This window comes from Littorina saxatilis, linkage group LG6 (genome assembly GCF_037325665.1).
Source record: "Littorina saxatilis isolate snail1 linkage group LG6, US_GU_Lsax_2.0, whole genome shotgun sequence".
NCBI lineage: Eukaryota > Metazoa > Mollusca > Gastropoda > Littorinimorpha > Littorinidae > Littorina > Littorina saxatilis.
In genome coordinates, this window is record NC_090250.1 from 1,293,396 (window position 1) to 1,310,012 (window position 16,617).

Consider the following 16,617-nt stretch of genomic DNA (forward strand, 5'->3'; position numbering starts at 1 on the left):
AGATGCAAAAAAGCATAGGCCTATCTATGCTTATTCTTGTCACCCTCAAAAAATAAAGATTTGTCATTGTCATTGTCATTGTCATTCTCTCTCAGTCTCTCTCTCTGTCTCTCTCTCAGTCTCTCTCTCTCTGTCTCTCTCTCTGTCTCTCTCTGTCTCTCTCTCTCTCTCTCTCTCTCTCTCTCTCTCTCTCTCTCTCTCTCTCTCCCCCTCTCTCTCTCTCCGTCCCTCTTTCAGTCTCTCTGAGTCGCGACGTGACTGATGTCTATCTCTCTCTCTCCGCCGAGGCTGTCTCTCTCCGTCTCAGTCAATGCACACTGTCTGTATGTGTGTCTGTCTGTGTGTCTGTCTGTCTTTCTCTCTCTCAGTCTCTCTCTCTCTCTCTCTCTCTCTCTCTCTCTCTCTCTCTCTCTCTCTCTCTCTCACGGCACTGACACTGTGACACACACTCACACACACCTGGCGGGGCACACACAGACACATACCTACACTACACACACACACACACAACATACACACACACACACATACACACACACACATACACACACACACACACACACACATACACACACACACACTGACACACACACACAAACCATAGACCATTTATCACAAACACACCTGCCTTCAGTTCACAAGGCCAACACAAAAGGAGACCATACTGCGTTACTAGAATTCCAGACGCAAGCCAGGTACGAATAGCGAGTGTATAGTTTAAAAATAGGTCTTAGTAGCAGTCATTTCTCGGGAAATTGTGGTTGGTGCTATAAATACACACAACGGGAAGTTCTCTATGTGCCCATACTATGATACAGCCTTGGGAACACAACACGGAAGTATTATTAGCTGTGCTTAATCACTCGCGGCGGAACACAAGAGCATTCGTACTACACAGTGACTCCCGCGGTAGAGTTGTGTGGTAGTTTTGTGGCTCGGCTATTGTGACCCACGGTTGACCTGAGTTAGTGTGTTCGTATTGAAGATTAGTAATGGATCAAGGTTTGTCTTTTTTTGTCTCAGTGGTGGCAGTTTTTAATTGTTTGGTTTGGTTTGTGGGGTACTTTTTTCAACGTGCATGTCATAACAGTTTCGCGGTTTTGGTGGGATGTGTGTGTAAGATTATTTTTGTTATGTGAATGCGTTCCGGCGACTGTCGGTTTCTTTGCCTTTCTACCAAAGCTGTCTTGGCGTAATATAGGCTACGATTTTATAACTTCGATCTGTACACTTTCCAAAGAACCAAAAGACTGCTTCATTCTGACCTTGCTTCAGCCTGCTTTGTTGTAAAGCCCGCAATAGGCGCAAGAAATGTCCATTAAGAATAATTGGTTATCAGCCTGGTCACGGTGTGTGTGTGTGTGTGTGTGTGTGTGTCGGTGTGAGTGTGTGTGTGTGGGTCTGTGTGTCTCTCAATGTGTGTGTGTGTGTGTGTGTGTGTGTGTGTGTGTGTGTGTGTGTGTGTGTCTGTCTGTCTGTCTGTCTGTGTCTGTGGATGTGTATGTCAGTGTGTGCAACACGCTTGCATGTGTGTCTACGTTTGTGCCTGACTGCCAGCTCGTGTGTACAAACGATTTTCTTTGAGAAAACTGAAAAATCAATGCCCTTTATCATCTCTCAGATCTGAAATCATGGGGCTCAAGGGAGGGCCTCTCAGGGGAGATCATCAACGTCTTGGCCGCCCAAGGGTTCAGCTCTGTCAGCAGCCTCAGAGACCTGACTCCGCAGCTCATCACCGACTTCTTCCAGAAGCCTGGCATCCTTAACGTCGCCCAGTGCTTGCAGTTGAAGAAAGCAATCGACAACCTAGCTGGGACGCGGTCCAATTCCCACGGCGTTAGTAAATACGGGGGTTCGCCCAAAAGTGTCACGCATGGGTTTTCTTCCATGAGAGTCGGCGAAGGTTAGTTCAGTTCTGTCTCCAAGTGTCATGTTGGCACATGATGCATGTTACAGTGATTTGTTCGAGAAGCGCCATGCAGGCTCCATACCTCCGACTTCACCCCTCTAGGTTTTCTGTAGGGGTTGCCCCATCCTCAGCTTCTGGTCCGTATGACCTACCCTGGGAGCACAGGGGGGGGGGGGGGTTGTTTCTCCGGGCAACCCACTTTGAAGGTTAGTAAGAGTGGGCTCTAACCAGATAAACGGTGAGCTAATGAAAAGTTCTAAAACAATCATGGATGCGAGGGTTCGTCCAGGGTGAGCACGTTAGTGGATACGAGGGTTCGTCCGAAAGTTTCACGAATGGGGTTTCTTCCTTGAGAGTCGGCGAAGGTGCGCTAATGTATAGTTCTAAAACAATCAATGATACGAGGGTTCGTCTGAAAGTTTGAGGCGTGGGTTTTCTTCAATCAGAGTCGGTTAAGGCGAGTCTAATGCGAAGTCCAGGGTGAGCACGTTTGTGAATACGGGGGTCCGTCTAAAAGTTTACGCGTGGGTTTTCTTCAGTGAGAGTCGGCGGCAGTAAGTAAGAGTTAACGGATACTAAGGATCGTTCAAAAGTTTTATTCGGGGGTGTTTTGTTGTTGTTGTTTTCATGAAAGGAAAGTTCAAATGATGCGAAGCTCTAACACGTTCATCAATGCAGGGGTTTGTCCAAAATGTATGCGCGTTGTTTTTCTTCCATGATCGAGTCCGTGAAGGAACGTAACGGTCGGCTCTAAGTCTAACACGTATGTGAGGGGGGGGGGGGGGGTTGTCTGAAAGTATTTTCCGTGGGTTTTCCTCTATCATAATTTTTGTTTTGTTTTCAGTAACGAGTGAAATAATGTATACAATAACTGCTTTTTTAGAATCAGCTCTTGCTCATGAGTTGGCAGGGGTGAGGTGGTGGGGGGGGGGGGGGGTTACAAATAACAATAACTTGCAATAAACAAAATATCATAATGTATCGATGGACATAGATGGAGAGAAACGACCAGAGAGAGAGAGAGAGAGAGAGAGAGAGAGAGAGAGAGAGAGAGAGAGAGAGACAATATTCACTGAAGAATGGATTACTTCCCTTCCAGGTTCGTCTCACGGACACTCACAAGCCTACTCGTCGGCAAACCATTCTTCTGGCGCTGGGAGCGGAACTCATAGGACGAGGTCCTCTGCTTCTAGTCGTGGCGTCGGGAAAGGTAAAAACACAAAACAATGGCCACAAATCATATCCCAGCTATGGACGTGTGCGAGAGAGAAACAATGATAGAGAGCATGCTGCGTGTATGGATAATAATAATAATAATAATAATAATAATTGTCAGTAAGTACTGGTGTCACATGACTGATGTGAACCAGTTGATTGGCTAATGGCGATGCGCTAAAACTGTTAGCGCACTCTTGGAGTGCGCTAACTTTTCCACAGAGCGTATTCTTACGCCCTTTACCTAAGCAAGACTGTGCTCTCATCCTCAGAATTAATTACTGACATGTAGCTTATATTTTCCACAATACCAAATGACTATAAATTCCCTGCTTCTCAATTAAAGCAGAAGTGGGTTTTTTTCTGACAGATTGCATGTGCCTGTGCCACAGTGCGGCTGCCACTGATCTAAAAATACAAGCCGCTGTGTTTCATCTAATTCTCGCGGACTTGCATAGATTCTTCTCATCGTGTTAGTGGCATGTAGCTTATCATCCACATTACCAAATGATGAGTTAATATAAAATTCCCACCCGCTAGCAGAAAACACAAGTGTTATTCCGATAACGTACCAGCTAGACCAGTTTGGAAGACTGACTCGATCGACTCTGTCATACGTAGCCGCACTGACTACACTGAAATACGACTGCATCAGTTCAGTAAATGAATGGTTTCCGAATTATTATTTCAAGGCAAGAACAATCGTAATCGAAAACGTGTAGGGTTCAGAACGTTCTTACCATTATAAGACTTATTACCAGCGTGCCTCGTGCGTGCAGACTCAGTCAGTGCAGACTGCATGCAGTGGTTTGATTGCCCTAGCAGACGACATAAACCCCGCTCAGCAAATAAACATGTTGGGCAAATGTGAACGAAAAAACGATGGGGATATAATACGTGTAGGGTTCAGAGCATTCTTACCGTTCATATTTAGTATCAGACTCCCCGATGAGTGAAGATACAACACGGAAATATGCCACATTTGTTTTGAAAATGTGCGAACCGTCGAGTCCCGCGGCTTCGAGTCAATTCAAGGGGAGTCACTCCGCACAGTCAATCCGTCGAAGCTCGACTGGAGGTTTCGAATCGCAAATAATGAAGAGCACAGCCCTTTCTCCGAGTTCAAATGAGGTCTCTCTGAAAGATCATCACTGTTCAGATTAACGCTACACTGGAATTTACCAACAGAAATTAAAATGCGTGTGACGAAAGCACGACACACTTGAGACACCCCACACAAAAGTAGATCTTTACTGTACACGACCTGACCACACAGTTATGCCTATTCAAATGCGCGTTGCAAAATGTGCGCTTGGAATCTTCTTTTTTCTATGGCGGTACTGACAATATCGTTATTGAAACAATCCCAGTGCACTAAGGGATTTATAGAGCAAATCTCGAAAATAATTATTGAACTCAGCGCTATGCGCTTCGTTCAATAATGAATTTTCTCGATTTGCTCTATAAATCCCTTAGTGCACTGGGATGTCTCAATAACTTAAATAATAATAATAATAAATGAGCATTTATATCGCGCAACATCATAACTTTACAATTATGCTCTTTGCGCTTGACACATTTAAAATTAAAGCACAGTTATACAAGCATTTACATCTATATTCATAGTCAACAACGCTTAATTAAAAGCATACACCATCAATCATACATTACAAAAAATTCTTCCACTAACTAAGTAATAAAAACATGAATAAAATAGGTTGTGAAAACAAGGAAATACCAGCTGAATACCCTTAATCAAACAAAACATGTTATCAACAATACTGAAAACAGCCCTAGATGTTTATATACATTGTCACATTATCACTAAAACAACAAATACACTACATGTAGCCTACTGATGGACTGAGAAAACAAAATCAGGGGTTGTATTTCTTGAATAGGTGTGTTTTAAGTGCTCGTTTGAATGCTTGGGGTGACTGAGAGTGGCGGATATGAAAGGGGAGAGTTGTCCGTATGTTTTGGTTTTGGTGTGTGGAATGGTAAGGATGCGACAGTCAGAAGAGGCACGGAGTTGTCTTGCTGGAGAATAGACGGTAAGGAGTTCAGAGAAGTAAGCAGGAGACGAGCCAGAAAAGAAGTTAAAGCAGAGGGTGGATAGTTTGTAGTCAATGCGGGCTTGAATAGGTAACCAGTGCAGTGTGTGAAGAAGTGGTGTTGCGTGATCTCGTTTTCGTGCTTTGGGAATGAGGCGTGCAGCCGAGTTTTGGACTTTTTGTAGTTTATGCAGGAGGTACAGAGGACAGCCAGAGAGAAGAGAGTTGCAGTAGTCAAGTTTAGAAAGAACAAAGGCACAGACAAGAGTGTTAGTTGTTTGAGAGGAGAGTGTGTGGCGAATGGTGCTGATCTTACGAAGCTCAAAATAAGCTGCTCTACAGACTAAAGATATATGGTTGTTAAGGGCCATGTCAGATGAAAGGGTGAATCCAAGGTTTCTAGCTGATGGTGAGAAAAGAATGTCGGTGTTGCCTACTTGAACAGAAACAGTTTGGGGAGAAGGAAATGTAGTGTTCTTCTTTTTGCACAGTAAGACTTCAGTCTTATCATCATTCAGCTTAAGTTTGTTATCGACCATCCAAGATTTAACATCAGTGATGCATGTCTGAATGGTCTGGATGGCGGAATGTGTCTCTGCAGGGGGACTGGGTTTATACAGCTGGGTGTCATCAGCAAAAGACTGATTTAAAACAGAATGGTTTTGAATCAGTGTGGAGAGGGGCTTTGTGTACATGATGAAAAGGATGGGACCGAGTACTGAACCTTGAGGAACGCCGAAAGAAAGTGGGGCTGGAGCAGACATCTGGCCATCGACAAGCACAGCCTGAGTCCTGCCAATGAGATAGGACTCAAGCCATGCTAGCGCTGGACCGGAGATGCCGTACAGAGTCTGAAGTCTATGGAGAAGCGTGACATGGTCAATCGTGTCGAACGCTGCAAAAAGGTCAAGTAGGGTAAGCACTGACACATCACCACCATCCAGAGCAGACAGAATGTCACTGATTACTTTAAGTAGGGCTGTTTCAGTACAGTGAGAAGGGCGATAAGCGAACTGAGAATGCGAGATCAAATCATGGGTGTTCAAATATGACAACAGCTGCTTCAAAACTACCTTTTCAAAAACTTTGGACAAGAATGATAAATTGGATACAGGACGATAATTCTTCAAAATATTGACATCAAGACTAGGTTTTTTGAGAAGTGGTTTGACAAGTGCAGTTTTGAACAATGATGGAAAAACACCTGATAATAGGCTATCATTGACAATTTGAGTAAGAGTTGGCAACAACACATCAAGATTTTCAAGAAGCAGTGGTGTGGGTATGGCATCAAGTGGACAAGTTGTTGGTTTGGACTTCAGAATAATGGATCTAAGGTCTTTTTCACTGATTGGCTGAAATGATGAAAAAGAACAATCAGTGGGAACATCAACATGACTGGAGGAAGCAGAATGTGCACTCATCTGATCAAGTTCAGAACGAATATCAGAAACCTTCTTGATAAAATAATCACTGAATACATCTGGCTAGCGGGGAAAACAGTGGGAAGTGGGGATACCTTACTGCGGTCGGTCAACCGGCTGCAAATATCGAACAATTTTTCGCTTGAATCGCAAGCAATAATCTGGGTTTGGAGGAAGGTTGTCTTTGCTGCGTGTTGGGCCTATACTAACTTAGTTACAATGTCCTTTGCTCCTTGAAATATTTGTTTGGGCAGTAAGACCAGTCTTAAGATACCTGCGCTCAGCACGCCTACGGTCACATTTGGCATCACGCAATTTGGATGCGCGCGTGTGTGTGTGTTTGTGTGTGTATGTGTGTGTGAGTTAGTGTGTTAGTGTGGGTCAGCGTGTGTGTGTTTGTGTGTGTGTGTGTGTGTGAGTGGGTGGGTGGGCCAGTGTGCGTGTGTGTGTGAAAATATATCCATCTCTCTCTCTCTCTCTCTCTCTCTCTCTCTCTCTCTCTCTCTCTCTCTCTCTCTCTCTCTCTCTCTAAATAAATAAATAAATAAATAAATAAATAAATAAATAAAGTTCAAAGTTCAAAGTTCTCTCTCTGTTGGTTGGCTAGTTTGCTGGCTGCTTAGGTAATTAGTGTTTCTCTCCTTCGATTAAAAAAAATGGACTCAATCCAAAATGTGTACGTACCTTCCTCGAACATTAATTTATTCATTGTTGAATATTCTCGCAGAGGAGACCTTTCGATTCCTGCTTCTGGGCAAAACCGGAAGTGGCAAAAGTACGACGGGAAATACAATTTTCGGACAGGAAATGTTCAACACAGCGCCGACATTTTCCTCCGTGACCAGCCAATGCGGGAGAAAGATCTGTAGGCGAGGAAACAAGAATCTAGAGGTATGAAGCATTAGCATGAGAACAGTGTTCTTTAGTTTGAAGGCTCATGAGAAATGATTTTAGCGAATGAATCAATGGCAGTGATATGGGACTGACATTTCTTCGCCCGTTCCCTCTTGTTTGTTGTTGTTGTTGTTGTTGTTGTTGTTGTTGTTGTTGTTGTTGTTGTTGTTGTTGTTGTTGTTGGTGGTGGTGGTGGTGGTGGTGGTGGTGGTGGTGGAGGTGTGTGTGTGTGTGTGTGTGTTGTTATGTTTGTTTGTATGTGTGTTAGTTGGTTTGTTTAAAGGAGGGGGTGGGGGGGGGGGGCACTGTTTTCAAACGGACTAGAAAGCAGTCCTTTACTCACAAAGTCTGGCTGACAAACTGACTGACTTAGTTGTCAACGAGGATACACGCCGCCTTACGTAAGTCATTTCAGGTCAGTGTTCCCGTTCACAAGGTGATTGAAACTGATATTCACGTCACCGATCTCTTTCTGTCGGTGATGGTGGTCGTTGTACTTAATGCTGCTTCTGTTACCGTAGCTGTTGCTGATCATACACAAACAATATATATCAACATGTTAACTCATGTTATCCCCTTAATAAACCTCCTCAATAAACCTCCACAGATCATGGACTCGCCCGGTCTGTACGACACGCACATGACGCAAGAGGAAATTTGCATGATCATCGTCCAATCGGTGGCCGGGATGCATCCGGGTCCTCACGCCATCTTGTACGTGGTCAGAATGGGCCGCTACACTGCTGAAGAGTACGGAGCCTATAAACGTTTGAAGGCTCTCTTCGACGAGTCCATCAGCAAGTACATGATCGTGCTGTTCACTGGAGGGGACATGCTGGAACAGGCTAACACCACTGTCGAGGCGATGCTCAAGCGCAACACGCCAAAAGAATTGCAGGTGTGTGCTTTAATGTGTGTTGGGATTTCTGCCTATCTGTGTGTCCGTCTGTGTGTCTGTCTGTCTGTCGTAAGATCTGCCTGACTGTCTTTCTGTCTGTCCATGTGTCTGTCTGACTGCTTTAAGGTCTCTCTGTCTTAAGGTCAGTCTAGCTGGCACGTTAAAGTCCCCGGTCATGCTGCCAGAACTTGTGCAGGCGGCTGAACATATCCGCTATACACGCACTTGGGCAGCGCGACTCTTGTTGCTGCTAGCTTTACACTGGAAGGAAGTGACCCGAATAGCAGTTGGACAAAATAAAAGTATAGATTACTGGGAGTATTGGTGGAAATTGTGGTCTTTGAAAATCATCGCCTAAAATGTACAAAAGCGACATGATAAATTGAATATTACATGGTGCTCCTAATGGTTTTACCGTGAGGTCGTTAAAACAACCATTTATCAGGAATAACACTGTTCAAACATTTCCTGCAGGAAGTCATGCAAGAGTGTCACGGGCGTTACGCGGTCTTCAACAACGTGGCGCGGGACACGGCACCGCAAGTTGAGAAACTGTTTGACCAGGTGCGAGACATGGTGTCCCGTAACGGCGGCCAGCCCTACACGTGCCCCAAGTACATCACCATCGGCAAGAACCTGGAGGAGGAGGTCAATAGGCGGATCCAGGACATCGAAAAGAAGGACCTCCAGAGACAGAAGTACGTCCAGCAGCTGGAGAAGAAGACCCAGGACGCCGAGACGCTGGCCAAGAAGACGAAGGAGGAGTTCGAGAAGCACGAGAAGGAGCGACAGCGGAAGGAGAAGGAGGAGGAAGCGAGGAGGAGGAAGGTGGAGGATGAGCTGAACAAACAGCTGCAGCAGCAGCAAGAGGTCTTCGCCAAGCAGCAGGCGGAGATGGCGCGACTCACTAAGGAGAAGGAAGAACACGATAGGCGAATGAGGTAAGGGAACACATTTATTTCATAAAACCCGGAGGGGGGGGGGGGGGTGGGAGTTATCCAACTACATCCCGTTTTATTACTTTTTATACCCAATTTCTTAACCATTATCCTTCCTCCGGTGGGATGCACCTGCGGGTCTAGTTGGTTCTGGCTACCTTGGAGCTGGGTCGATTTGTGTGTGTTTTTTTGTTTGTTTGAAGGCTAACGAATCCAATTATATGCAGTCCTTAATAGGCACAAAAACTATGGCCTGTAGGACATGAAGCACCATCATCATCATCATCATCGGGGGGGGGGGGGGGGTATATTTTTATTTTTAAAAAAGTATTTATTTGATAGTATTTAACACAAATTATTCATCACCAATATCGCCATTTTTACACCACACAGACCTACACTCTCTTTAATTCTGTACTACTTTCATAAATCTTCCTTTCTGGATAGGCGACTTGTGATTAAGTGTTCTAAAACGTTAAAAAAAATTTTAAAATCCCAAATTTTGAAGTAACAACTTCAAATGTATCGATTGAACATAGGATTTCCTAAACATGACATTTTACATAGATCTCGACAGTCAGTGTTCGCCTCGAATGCTGGTGCCGTCTCGGGGGAACAAAAGGTCTTACTTTGGTCAAAAATACAATGCACGTATGGTACTTAAAAAAAAGAGTCTTTTTAACCTATAATTGCAATGCAAATTACAGGGAACAGATGGAAGAGATGACAGAACGGGAACGCCAGCGCGCCAGAGAAGAAGAAGAGAGAAGACTGCAGCGAGATAAGGAATTGGAGGAGAGGATGAGAGAACAGGAAGAACGCATGGCGGAACAGAAACGCCGAGAGAAAAGGAAGCGACAGAGACTGGAGCAGGACAGACAACGCTTCATGCAGGAGATGCAGGGACAGAGACAGCGAGAGATGGAGGAGATGGAGAGAAGGGACAAAGAGCGCGAGCAACGAAGGGAGGAAGAGAGGAGAGAGCGAGAGGAACACGATAGAGAGATGGAACGCCGAAGAAAGAAAGAGATGGAAGACCTCAAGCAGAGAGTGGTTGAAAAGAAGGAGCCTGGTTTCTTCGGGAAAATCTTCAATGGCATCAAAAAATTCTTTGGTTTTTGATTTGAAGCAGACTTTTCAATTCACGAGACCGCATGCTTGTGCCTCCACTTTAAATCGAAGTAACCAGTTTTGAACACAGTTTCACATATTGTATAACTACTACTACTACTAGCAAAGGGTAGCACATTGTTAACACAAGTGTTCAAATAAACACTAACGTTTTACATGTGCTACCTTTTGCTTGTACTATATCACACAGTGTTCGCGTGTAAAATTGTCTGGCGGAGCAATTTTGCTAGAAATCGTTCTTAATGGTTTTGTATGAGGATGTGTATGAATCAAACTCCTCTGTTCTTAAAGTCACAGTTCTTTCAGTGTAAACAATTCGGCTCACCATCTCAGATCATGCCAGGCTTTTGCATGGAATAAGGTTATCTCTCCATTTGTACACATACAACAATTGCAAGTCGCCAGTCAGAATGCTTTTCGTGCAGAGTGGGAATATTTTTCAAATGAATTAATTTCTTAAAAGCCATTCGTGTCAATTTGCTAAATACTGAATACATTTAAAAAAAGAAAAATCGACTAAACACTGGATTTCCCTTCTTTGAGCCATGTGACGTCAGATGCCGACCCAAACTCATATTTAGGCTGCTCGCCGAGACTACAAAAGAGTGCATGTTTGTCTGCGTTCAGTTTAAAAAAAATTAAAAAAGGATATCTACCTAAAATGGATCGATACATAAATGTTATTTGTACACGTTAGTTTATGGACCGTTGCAATGACATTTGCGATTGTTTATTCATGTGTGCATGTAACTTTTAAAGTATCACATAACTTGTCCCTTATCCTCTTCGATAAACGTTGTTTTGGAGACAATTTACACAAAACGTGGATGAGTTTTGAAAATACTTTTGAGTTGATTTGTGGGTGTATTTCTGATATTTTGTGTAGATATGTGAACTGCAATACTTGACTTCAGCAACGATGATGCCTGTTTATTAAATTGAAAATTTGAGAATATCATTGTAGAGATCTTAGTCATTATACTGTGTGTGTGTGTGTGTATGTGTGTGTGTGTGTGTGTGTGTGTGTGTGTGTGTGTGTGTGTGTGTGTGTGCGTGTGTGTGCGTGCGTGCGTGTGTACGCGTGTGTGCGCGCATGCGTGCGCGCGCGTGTGTGTGTGTGTGTGTGTGTGTGCGTGCGTGCGTGCGTGCGTGCGTGCGTGCGTGACAACAATTCGACGGAGGTTATTGTAAAGAAGAAGTAAACTTCATCATGTCGACTATTGGAAGCAACATAAAAGTTATGATAAGAAATTAAATTATTCCTAATTGGACATAAAATGCTGCCCAAGAATAAGAATAAGAAGAATAAGAATACTTTATTATCTCATAGAGAAATTCAGGCGTGGTACATAACAATAATACAAACAGGACATTGTTTTTACATAAGACATATAGCACTATATAACAGGGCAGGTTATAAACACACCTCCCACATACCTTTTTGGCCATTCCTTGCATTGTGCTTACGCATTCAGTCATGAACACATCCATGTCTCACTTACACATCGCACACATGGACATTCTTATACGCTCAACTTACCCATTCACACATGGACATTCGACCACGCTCCACTTACACATTCTTATACGCTCCACTTACACATTCACACATGGGCATTCTTATATGCTCCACTTACACATTCCCACATGGACATTCGACTACGCCCACTTACACATTCCCACATGGACATCTTTAAAGCACTGCGCTTACATATTCTCGCACACCTACGCGTATAGGCCCATTGCAGAAACTCAAGTTAACAACAGCATTTCTACTCGGCGCGCGCGGTATGAGAATCACGGGTCGTAACTCTCTGGAATTGGTCATCCGCCGCCATGTTGGATGCCTTGCACGATCTCTGACAGTGCTTGAGCGTTGGGTGGCGACTCGACAAAAGTGAAAATGACACGTTGTGTGGCCAAAAACTGCAGTCAGCAGGCACACTTTAGGATCCCTAAAGTTGTTTACCATCAGGGTGACAACTGGAAGGAAGTTACTGAGCGGAGAAGACGATTATAACTGGTTATTTTTTGCTGTGTGCAGCCGTGCGCTAATCAACAATTGTCCATCGGTTGTGCCTCTAGAGTGAACACTGTGATAGGATGCTTTGAAAATTATACTTTGCAGTAGTTACCTGAGCTGCATTGTACCTCATTTGCCTGTCTTGAGAGCTTTATCTTAATAATAATAATAATAATAATGGAAACTTATAGAGCGCTTACCTAGAAGCTCTAAGCGCTTTACAATGACATTGCTATACACATGTAAAAAACCAAAATACAGCATTAATACACAAAAAGAACAGGAGTACAAAAGCAAATTCATCGTTTAAATCCATGCAGTCACAAACAAACACACGCGTGCGCACGCACATACACGTGTGCATACACACACACATGCTATGACCACACACATTCACAGATACACACAGACACACGTTCACACACACACACACACGCACCGTGAACAAACACACACACACACACACGCATACAGACAGGCGCACACACATACATACAACACACACACATGCACTCACACATGAATACTAATATACCTACACAATCTTGTGAATTTTGGTGCACTGTCTGCATGGTAATTTGAGATAAAGAATAAATAAATGAATATAATAATGTATTCTTGCTTTACTTTTTATGTTGTGCTGTTGTGTTAAAAAGGCAGATACCCTTTGGACTCATGCATGCACAGTTTTCTTCATTTTGTCTGCATACACAGTGAAATACGCAAAAAGAACAAGAGTGCAATGAAGAAAACTAACAAAGACGGCATCCAATATGGCGGCGCGAAGAGAGTATGAGCGGAGTTGTGCCCCTTAAGGCTAAAGCTAGCCGATCCATTTGATAACGTCACGCCGAGTAAGAAGAATGAATTGGACCTATAACGGACTATGGCTAAACATCATTACAAAAAATCATAGCATACAATATATCACAGAAAAAAAATACGGACGTACATAAAACCAATACATACGTGTACATTACTACTGATTGCACTGGCAGAAGAGGGGCTGAGTCGGGTATGTGGATGTGTTTACATGTTGCCAAGGGTGATGGATTTGGGGATGAAGCTGTTTTGCAGCCTGAGTGTCCTAGCTTTGTGCGTGCGAAGTCTACGGCCAGAGGGAAGGAGTTCATAGAGGTGGGCAAGGACATGGGACCTATCTGAAGCTATCCGCCTACTCTTTCTCACCACACGCTTTTCATACAGGGACTCCACACTTGCTTGCTGCCTGCCAATCACCTTGCTACTGACATTCACCATTCGCACTAAGACATTCCTGTTCTTCACACTCAGACCTCCATACCAGGACACAAAACCAAAAGTGATGACAGACTCGAGGAAAGAGCGGTAGAAAGTTTGAAGGATAGAAGGGTTCACATTCAACTTCCTAAGTTTCTGAAGGCAGTAGATGCGTGACTGACATTTTTTGTGTATGATGGTGGTGTTTGCATTGAAGGACAGCTTATCATCGATAACTGTGCCAAGATACTTATATTCAGTCACACGCTCAACAGTCACACCATCAATCATCAGGTCAGGGACAGGGGCAGGGTTTCTTCTAAAGTCTATCAGAAGTTCTTTGGTCTTTGTCACATTTAGGTCTAAAAAGTTGTCTTTACACCAGGCGTTGAAACGTTCTACTTCTGCAAAGTAAGTTGCGTCACTATTGGAGAGATCTTCTAGCGCTGTATCATCTGAATATTTGATAAGAAGCGTGGAGTCAGTGCCACTGCAGTCGTTAGTGTAGAGTGTGAACAACACAGGGGAGATAACTGTACCCTGTGGAGAGCCTATGGAGGTGGACCTAAGGGAAGAGAGAGCTCTTGCTTTCTTGCTTAACCTTTGTTTCAGTTCGAGTGAATAGTTTCATAATTGCAATCAAACTTAGCCAACAGAAGGAGTTATTGTCACTCTTTCTCAAATTAATTTGGCGTCTGCTTCGCGATTGCGACTTCGGGCTCAATAAAGTACCGCCTTAAAGGCTGTCGTGCAAAAGAAGAAGATGATTAAGAATACAGGCATTGAAAATAGCAACGAGTGGCTCCTAGAGAACAGACACCCGAACACAACCACGCCAGAAGAAATTAATCAGACAGGGATAAAAGTCACCATTTGGAGAAGAAAAAATACGGCTTATTTTATATTTTGTTCATGCGGATAAATGTAGCAGTTATGCATAGTGCTTCTGCAAAAAACTATAAAATTAAAAAAAAAGATCCTTGCATTGATTCGCTTATGGGGTAAGGCTGCCCAGTAGTTTATCTCAGAACCAAACGGTGCCTTCGGTATTACGTGTCACAAATAGCTCAAGTAGCGTTGAACCAGAATGACCTGTTTGTCAGATAATAATGCTGTATTTTTGGTATCTATTTGCCGGTGTCACTGAATTGCAGGTCCCCACAATGTTATGTTCGTACCGACGAGATTATGTTTGGCTGTATGACGACGAATAACTTTCGAGAGCTGTTGTTAAAAGAGCACAGTCTTGCTGTGTGAATGATCGTATAAACCATCACGAATCTGTTCAGGCTTTTGGGATCTTTCCCAAAGTAAAAGCCTGAACAGATTCTACTTAGACGAGTCATTCAAAAACTCAACAGCCGAACTGCTTTGTGTAAAGGGTGGGACTTGTGCTCCTTTTTACATTTAGTCAAGTTTTGACTAAATGTTTTAACATAGAGGGGGGAATCGAGACGAGGGTCGTAGTCTATGTGTGTCTGTGTGTGTGTGTGTGTCTGTGCGTGTGTGTGTGTAGAGCGATTCAGAGTAAACTACTGGACCGATCTTTATGACATTTGTCATGAGAGTTCCTGGGTATGATATCCCCAGATGGTTTTTTTCATTTTTTTGATAAATGTCTTTGATGACGTCATATCCGGCATTTTGTAAAAGTTGAGGCGGCACTGTCACACCCTCATTTTTCAATCAAATTGATTGAAATTTTGGCCAACCAATCTTCGACAAAAGCCGTACTTTGGTATTGCATTTCAGCATGGTGGCTTAAAAACTAATGAATGAGTTTGGTCATTAAAAATCGGAATCTTGTAATTAAAATTATTTTTTTATTAAACGATCCAAAAATAATTTCACCTTATTTTTCGTCATTTTCTGATTCCAAAAACATATACATATGTTATATTTAGATTACAAACAAGCTCTGAAAATAAAAGATATGAAAATTATGATTAAAATTAATTTTCCGAAATCGATTTAAAAACAATTTCATCTTATTCCTTGTCGGTCCCTGATTCCAAAAACATATACATATGATATGTTTGGATTAAAAACAAACTCAGTAAGCTAAAAAGAATAGACATACAGAAAAGCTTGTTATCCTGCTCAGCGCGACCACTACCGCATTATTCTGCATGGTTTGTCGATTTCACTGCCTTTGCCACGAGCGGTGGACTGACGAAACTACAAGTAGGGGCCCTATGCGGTCTTGGTGAAAAAAGCAGTGCGTTCCGTTTCATTCTGTGAGTTCGACAGCTTGACTAAATGTTGTTATTTCGCCTTACGCGACTTGTTTTGTTTCTGCTGAATTAATTTTACAGAATGACGAAGGTGTCAGTTGCGATCTTAATTCAGAAGAGAAATCCAACTCTGTTCAAAGCGCAGTAAAACTCTACACCTTTGGTGAATGCCAGAATGAGAGAATTCTCGTACACGATGTATACAGCCAGCCTGGACGAATCTATTATCTGGTATACGCGATCGTTTTTTCGGTAAGGGCGATGTCATTGATGAAAGACTGCCCTTTAATGAAGTGAATAACACCAAATGTGAAACAGAAAAAAAACATTTTTGCTGTAAACACTTCGCAGCAACACACACACTCATGCGCATATATACACAGACTGGCACACAAGCACGCAGACACATACGCACACACACAAAAAACACACACACATATGCGCGCCCGCACACACAAACAAACAAACAAACACACACACACACACACACACACACACACTCACACACTTGCGAACACACACACACCTTTTACATACCCACACACGCACACAAATTACAAATAATAATCTCCCCCTTGGCTACAAATTCCTGTAGGTGCAGAATAGAGCCGAACACCGCTTTCAGATAGGCCTAAGTTCCACAATCACATTGACAATG

At 43.2% G+C, this 16,617-nt stretch overlaps 1 protein-coding gene across 2 annotated transcripts; it reads left to right on the forward strand.

The window, feature by feature from the left end:
- The first annotated feature begins 857 nt into the window (after positions 1–857).
- On the forward strand, positions 858–11,421 carry LOC138968239 (GTPase IMAP family member 9-like). 2 transcript variants are annotated; one of them, XM_070340790.1, is made up of 7 exons: positions 858–1,002; positions 1,622–1,903; positions 3,009–3,119; positions 7,330–7,493; positions 8,104–8,394; positions 8,869–9,335; positions 10,040–11,421. In XM_070340790.1, the coding sequence occupies exons 1-7, from the start codon at positions 993–995 to the stop codon at positions 10,452–10,454; spliced, it is 1,740 nt and encodes a 579-aa protein (XP_070196891.1). In that variant the 5' UTR covers positions 858–992; the 3' UTR covers positions 10,455–11,421. The 2 variants fall into 2 exon arrangements, with proteins under 2 accessions (XP_070196891.1, XP_070196892.1); XM_070340791.1 differs by lacking the exon at positions 1,622–1,903 and having other exon boundaries at positions 920–1,002.
- The last annotated feature ends 5,196 nt before the right edge of the window (positions 11,422–16,617 follow it).

What these genes read in the sequence shown, in the direction of transcription:
- LOC138968239 (XM_070340790.1), top strand. An exon ending in TAGTCGTGGCGTCGGGAAAG is followed by an intron (nt 3,120 to 7,329) that starts GTAAAAACACAA and finishes ATATTCTCGCAG; the next exon opens with AGGAGACCTTTCGATTCCTG. An exon ending in ACACGCCAAAAGAATTGCAG is followed by an intron (nt 8,395 to 8,868) that starts GTGTGTGCTTTA and finishes CATTTCCTGCAG; the next exon opens with GAAGTCATGCAAGAGTGTCA.